Source organism: Helianthus annuus, chromosome 16 (genome assembly GCF_002127325.2).
Source record: "Helianthus annuus cultivar XRQ/B chromosome 16, HanXRQr2.0-SUNRISE, whole genome shotgun sequence".
NCBI lineage: Eukaryota > Viridiplantae > Streptophyta > Magnoliopsida > Asterales > Asteraceae > Helianthus > Helianthus annuus.
The window spans coordinates 28526221-28533778 of NC_035448.2; the positions used below are offsets into that span (position 1 = coordinate 28526221).

Consider the following 7558-nt stretch of genomic DNA (forward strand, 5'->3'; position numbering starts at 1 on the left):
AAAATCAAGTCAATATATTATTTATACAACAAAATTAAAGAAACTGTACCCATTAAGAAACTGCCATGTAATTGTGCTTTATTTAAAAAAAGAATATGAAACTGCTGAAAATATAGAGTTACTGTATAACTTTGGCATTTAATTAAGATATACAGAAGTAGAAACATTGAAAAGATAAATTCAATCATAAAAGTTGAAACATGGCATATGCTGTTAATTTGTTGGTAAGATAACATTATTTCACTAAATGGCTGGGATTAATACGTTTTTTTTACTGGCCAAAGGAGACTTCATTAAACCAAACCAAACAAAGAAAAAGCCTTTAGCAAGCTGCTAAAAGGCCCTTGTACAGGTACAACAAAAATAAAAAGCACAGAAATAACAATTAATCAAAGTTAAAGCCACTAAACCTGCACCAGTTCACCAAGCTGATATCCGTCCGCTTGCGCCTTCGAGTCATCCACCAAAAAGTGTCAGTTTTGATTCTTGCACCACCATACTAACCGAAGTGTTCTGCCCCTTTAAAAAGTCTATTATTCATGTGAACCCAAATACACACGAGGTCATGAGGTAGATTGCGTAGAGAAATTGTTCCTTCTTTTGATTGTGCAAGAGAAGATTTCTAAGTGTGTAGAGTTACCTAAGGCTATCGGAATTCCCTTCGCTCGTCGGAAAGATGCTACAGTTAGGCTCAGAGTTTACACAAAAACGAAAGCACCATGGCTGCAAGGGAGGTTGCAGATGAAGATCTACCATCCTTTAACCCTGCCAAGCCAAGGTGCCATATTCAACAATATTTAATCAGAACTTCGAACTCATCATTGCCTTATCGAAAACTCTAATATAGCAAAAGGGGGAACAAACAACATGGCTGCAAGGGAGGTTGCAGATGAAGATCTACCATCCTTTAACCCTGATATCATATAAACAAACAACATGATATCAGCTTTTAAAACCCTAAGAAAAAAAGGAATAAGTTAATCGATATTCAAATCCAAAATGATTACAAAACACAACATCGTTATATCATGTATATGAGCTTCCTATCAGTTTAAGCTACCTTCGAGTTTCTCAAATATTTCAAAATTCAAGTCAAACTCAGAACTATTTCAACTTTGTGAAACTCAGAACTATCAGTTTAAGCTACCTTCCTATCACTTTAAGCTACCTTCGAGTTTCCCCAATAAAGTCATGACTAACAAAAACCACGTAAATCAATACAAATCTAACATCGAATCATATACACAAATTCATAAACCCTAACGAACCTGTAAACAACATATCATCGACGTTCACACAAAAAAACGAATCAAAAGAGTTGAGAATGAACCTGTAAACCCTAACGAACCTGTAATCTTTTTTTTCTTTCTTTTTCAAACTTCGATCTGCAAATGAAAAGAGGAGATTCAGATCTGAACTTATGATAATCGGTAGGTTAGAGCAGATCCATATCTGAAAGGTTCAGTGAGAGGGATTCAAATCATCTATGAAACTTTCTTGACAAAGATGCTGATTCACCATCGGATTTCTTTGCCGATGACATTATTCGTATTGAAGCTTTTTGAATCGAGAAGAAACACAAACCCTAGAAATCGTCTGAACTTAGAAGAGAGAAGAAGTAACTTTGAAGAGAGAAGAAAGAGAGAGTTGATTGATTAGTTCTGATGTGCATTAAATGGCCATACAACTCCCAATGCAATTCAAATTTGCCTCCTAAAAATTTTTTACTTTCTATATATTAATAAACTCAGATTTTAATATCTATATATTTATATATAATAAATAATCGTAATTATGACATCAGCGAGGACTACGTGGCATAGCTGAGAAGTTGACACGTAGGCATTTCTATGTCATCATCTAAGCTCCCTTAATAGATAGTATAGATTTATACTTATTTATTAGTCATTATTATAGCTTTTAGGCTATGTGTAACCGTTTCACAATTTTTCACTACCATGTCAAAAGTAACTATCACATCAAATACCATGTAAGCGTGAACTCTCACTCACTTTTTTTTTACTTTTGCGTGCAATCGTAAACAACATTAAAAGAAAAAAAGTAAATTTGATTGGTTGAGAGTGACTTGCGGCCCATAAACCTTCTGCCTTCACGCTCTTGGCGGTCCACGCCCTTGGATTTTAACCGGCCTTTCATCCCCTTATTTCCGGTGTTCAACCCCCGTTAAAACCTCAATTCATCCACCTCATCAAGGGCGTGAGGTCGCAACGGATGGTCTTAGCGAGCCAATTTACGAGTGATTCAACTCAATTGGTTAGAAAATAATCATTAAAGTATATATCTAACCAAATCTTTAACGGTATTTTAAACTTGTTGATTTTGAGTGAAGAAGCCCCACTAAAACAGTGGATATTAGTGATAATATTCTTCACGAATGAATGAATGAATAAACTATGAGTTTACTAATCGACAGTCTCAAATCTCACTGTTACGCCATAAAATCCGGCAATAACCCAACAATATTCGCATACAACCAGCTCATACACTTATACTCCAAACATGGCCTCATCAAAGACGCCTGCAAGCTGTTCGACGAAATGCCTGACCGAAACGTCTTCACTTGGAACGCCATAATCTCCACCCATATTAAGTCCAACAACCTTGATCACTCCGAACTTCTATTCAACACAGCCCCATATAAAGATTCAGTGACATACAATTCAATGTTGTCAGGGTATGCAAACAGTGCGGGATATGAAACAAAGGCGATTAATTTGTTTAAGCAGATGCATTCTGTGAGGCACGAAGCGCGTGTTGACGAGTTTTCGCTTACTAGAATGTGTAACTTGACAGCAAAGTTGGGGAATTCGTGGTACGGGAAGCAACTGCATTCGTTTATGGTGAAAACCGGGAATTATATAAGCGGGTTCGCAGTAAGTGCATTAGTCGATATGTATTCGAAAAGCGGGTGCTTTGATGAAGCTTATAACGCGTTTAACGGCTGCAGTTACGGGTCTGTTGATGTGGTTTCGAAAAACGCAGTCGTTGCTGCGTGTTGCAGAGAAGGAAAAGTAGATATGGCGATGGAGATTTTTTCGAATCAGACCGAGTTAAACGATGTGGTTTCTTGGAATACGATGATCGCTGGTTATGCACAAAACGGGTATGACAAAAACGCCATTGAATTAGCTCGTGGTATGGAACGAAACGGGTTTAGATGGAATGCGCACACGTTCACTAGCGTGTTAAACGCGTGTTCGTCTTTAAAATGTTTGAAATTGGGGAAAGAACTTCATGCCAGAATGTTGAAACAGATGATAAACTTGAATTCGAACCCTTTTGTTTGTAGCGGGATTGTTGATGTTTATTGCAAATGTGGCAACATGAAGTATGCGGAATTAATTCATTCGCGAATCTGTGTCGATAATATGTTCTCCACCACATCGATGATTGTTGGCTATTCTTCACAACAGAACATGTCGCAAGCGCGACGAATGTTTGATTCGTTAAAATCGAAGAATTCGGTTGTCTGGTCTGCGATGTTTTCGGGTTATTTAAACTGCAATTGTTGTGAAAATGTGTTTGAATTATTTCACATGTTGAAACATGAAGAACCAACTGTTGTTCCTGATGACTTAATCTGGTCCACCTTACTCGGTGCGTGTGCGATGCAGGCGATTATAGCTCCCGGAAAACAAATTCATGGATATATATTAAGAACCACGATTCAAACGAACGTTAAAGTAATAAGTTCGTTAATTGACATGTATTCGAAATGTGGAAATGTATTATACGCGCAAAGGATATTTAGAAGAGTTACGGTTAAGGATTTAGTTATCTACAATGTTATGATATCCGGTTTTGCTCACCATGGTTATGAAAAACAAGCGTTTAACGTTGTTGATGAAATGGTAAAAGACGGTTTTACCCCTGATAGAGTAACGTTCATTGCGGTCTTGTCAGCTTGTCGTCACTCGGGGTTAGTTAAAACGGGTGAAGATTACTTCAAACTGATGACAGAAAAGTATAACATAACGCCTGAAATCGATCATTACGCGTGTATGATTGATCTTTACGGGAGAGCTAATGAGTTCGAAGAAGCAATGGAGTTTATGCGAAAGATTCCTATAGAACTTGATGTGGTTATATTGGGAACATTTTTAAGTGCGTGTAGGGTTCATGGAAATCTTGAATTGGCGCGTGAGGTTGAGGGTGAACTGTTGAGAGTTGGCGGGGAGAGTGGGACCCGGTATGTACAGGTGGCGAATGTTTATGCGTCGGAGGGGCGGTGGGGTGATATGGGGAGGATAAGGAAGAAGATGAGAGGGAATGAGGTTGGTAAGATTGCGGGTTGTAGTTGGGTTCATGTTGGGAGTCGAGTTCATAGCTTTACGTCTGGTGACCCGTGTCGGTTTGAAAATGAAACTTTGTGTGATGTTTTGCGGTTTTTGGTTATGGAAATGAAGGAAAAAGAAGAGATTCAAGTGTATTTTTGATGTTATTGAAGTTTGAAGAACTGTTTGAACGCATGAATTTGACACAATATGGACTGCGTTTAGGTTTAGTCTGAACGGGGTCTATTAGAGCCGCAGACACGTTTAGCTAAATGGGTCATGTTCAAGCCGAGCTTGTGGGCTTGTGGGTTGATTCGTTTGACCCGATAAGTTTTATACTTAAAATACTTCTTTATGGCAAATTTTGAAAGATAAAGATAAAATTGATAAAAGGAGCATAATCTTTGAAGTGTTTAAACCTAATTATTCTACATGCATTTACATTTGTGGTTATAAATATGTAAAACAAATTAAAATAAAAAATTAAAATCCGTGTTAAAGAACTCATGTTTGTTTTAATTTGCAAAAACTCATGTCATGTTTAGGTTCATGTGTCTGACACGATTTTCGAGTTGTTTCACAATTTCATGTTCGTATCTCGTTTGACTTGCCAACCCATAGATTTGTCAAACTCTACTATTACCAATAATCTCTACAAGAACATGAACCGTCACTAAACGAGTGAAACCGACTTCTATCTCTCAACACAATCTCGACCCGAAAGATTTTTGAAACGAGTTTCATAACCGTATGACAATCCTTGCAAACCCGCAAATTCTTAACAATTCTTACTACTTTTCCATCACATAATCTTGACATCCCGAATGCAAGAGCAAGTTTTTCACTATGTGTGACTACCGCGTTTTCTTTCTCCTCATCTTCTATATCATGTAACACACTACCAACCACCTCCGGGGCATACCCGCCTTCAACTCTAAGTCGTAACATAATCTTTTTAAGATTCGTATACGCCTCTTTTGTAACCTCGTTTTGTTCATCACCCGCAACAAAACTATACATGATTTTATCAACTTCAATCATGCTCCAACCGGGGCTTTTCATGAGCCGTTGACTATTCATTGACTTTCTCACGGTCGCCACATTCTTCCATTTCCCAGCAACCGCGTATATGTTTGATAACAAAACATGGTCACCCGAGTCATTCAGGTCAAGTTCGGCTAGTTTGTTTAACGCAAACTCAGCTAACTCAACGTTGCCATGAATACTACAAGCGCCCAAAAGCGTTCGCCAAATAACCGCGTTTGGTTTAACTGGCATTTGAGTTATGAAATCGCGGGCCTTTTCAAGCTCGCCGGCCCGACCGTATAAATCAACCATACAACCGTAGTGTTCGAAGGTCGGGTCTATGCCGTAGTGAGTTTTCATCATGGTAAAGTACCAATACCCGTGTTCAACCAAACCCGCGTGACTACATGCGTATAGAATCGAAATGAAAGTAATCCCGTCCGGTTTGATTCCAGATTCCTCCATTTGATGAAACAGTTTTAACGCTTCTTCACCATACCCTTGCATTGCCAATCCCGCCACCATCGTTGTCCACGAAACTATGCTCTTTTTCCCGGGCATTGTTTCAAAAACCAAACGGGCCATGTTAATGTGCCCGCATTTCGCGTACGTGTCCAATAACGCGTTATTCACGGTACTTATAGATCCAAACCCGGATTTCTCAATATAACCGTGAAGAATCTTGCCAAACTCAAACGCACCGGCTTGTGCACACACCGAAAGAATCCCCGTCAAACTTACTTCATTAGGTTTCAATCCAACCCGTCGCGATTCAATAAACAGATCAAAAGCTTCATTAAAACACCCATTCTGAGCAAACCCTACAATCATTGTACTCCAAGAAACATCATCTTTCACCGGCATTTCATCGTAAAAGAGCTTTTTCGCAAGACAAATCTCCCCAGCCTTCATATACCCAGAAATCATAATGTTAGTGGAGATTAAATCCTTAACTAACATCCCTCTATACAACCTCTCCGCACCCTTTACATCACAACACCTGATATAAGCCGTAATCATAGCATTCCACGCCACAATATTCGGTTGAAACATTTCATCGAACACCTTACGTGCATGATGAATTTTCTCACATTCAGCGTACATACTCACAAGTGTAGTCCCAACGAACAAATGGGTATCGAGCCCAAATATTACTGACTGACAATGAACCTGAATCCCAGTATTAAAACATGGTAAATTGGCAACAGCTTTGAGAAGAAAAGCAAAAGAAAAACTGTCAGGTTGAATATTATTTGAGTTTTGACGCATGTTGATGAAGGTGGTGAGAGAGTTGTGTGGGAGATCTGAGTTTGAAAATCCGCGTATGAGAGTGTTGTACATGAATGCATCTGGGTTTGGTGAATGTTGGAGGAGTGAGTGGGCGTAGTGGAGAGCGTCGGAGATGAGTATGGCGCATTTGAGGATGAGGTTTCCGGTGATGAATGTGTCGGAATCGAGGCCGGATTTGAGGATAGGGGTGTGAACTTGTTTGATGGAGTTGAGGGTCTTGCATTGTTGGATTAGTGAGAGATATAGATGCTCGATTGTGTTGGAGTTCACCATGGCAAGGGACAACAAACGTATGTTTTATCAGGATATATCATTTTCATTTGACAAAAAAAAAAAAAAATTGATTAATCAGTAAAACATTAAATATTTTTTCTCATTTCAATTATTATTGGTTGTTTAAAAGTGATAGATTTCGCAAAAGCAACCAAACGGGTAAAAATGAAGTTTTATCACATATCGGGATGGTTGTGTGAGCAATGAATTCGATTCAAACCCCGTTGGTGGGTCAAATTACGTAGACAAACGTAAACCGGGTAACGGGAATGTGAACTATAAATTAATAGACCCGGGTAATGGGTCGTATACGGAAGATTGTGAATTCTTGAAAATAATGTTCTAGCGAAAAGATGTAACTTCTATAAGATCGTTTGCTTAAACATGTAAACGGGTCAATTATTTGAAACATATTTAAATTGGAATCAATAGCGTAAAACATCAATTTATAATCTGGATCATGGGTTTACAAGTTAGAAATATGGGCAAATGTTTTACGGACAAGTAGGAAAAAAATTGTGTAAAACGGATCAATAATCAAGGAGATACAGACTTTTTACAAGCAAATGGGCAAGCTGGGAATTTGCAGCTGAGCTGCGCCGTAAGTTGGGGCTCCCAGCCGTAACTTACAGCTGGGGATGTCTGAACTAAACGGAAAAGGTGAGTCGTAAGCT

General features: G+C 38.7%; 2 protein-coding genes across 2 annotated transcripts; one reads left to right on the forward strand and one right to left on the reverse strand.

The window, feature by feature from the left end:
- The first annotated feature begins 2101 nt into the window (after nt 1-2101).
- On the forward strand, nt 2102-4671 carry LOC110916546 (putative pentatricopeptide repeat-containing protein At3g18840). The gene has a single exon (XM_022161253.2). The coding sequence runs from the start codon at nt 2415-2417 to the stop codon at nt 4455-4457; it is 2043 nt and encodes a 680-aa protein (XP_022016945.1). The 5' UTR covers nt 2102-2414; the 3' UTR covers nt 4458-4671.
- Nucleotides 4672-4790: 119 nt separating this feature from the next.
- On the reverse strand, nt 4791-6909 carry LOC110916548 (pentatricopeptide repeat-containing protein At1g74630). Its single transcript, XM_022161254.2, has one exon. The coding sequence runs from the start codon at nt 6882-6884 to the stop codon at nt 4935-4937; it is 1950 nt and encodes a 649-aa protein (XP_022016946.1). The 5' UTR covers nt 6885-6909; the 3' UTR covers nt 4791-4934.
- Nucleotides 6910-7558: the final 649 nt, after the last annotated feature.

Coding starts and splice junctions, on each gene's coding strand:
- LOC110916546 (XM_022161253.2), top strand. CDS start 2,415: ATGAGTTTACTAATCGACAGTCTCAAATCTCACTGTTACGCCATAAAA.
- LOC110916548 (XM_022161254.2), bottom strand. CDS start 6,884: ATGGTGAACTCCAACACAATCGAGCATCTATATCTCTCACTAATCCAA.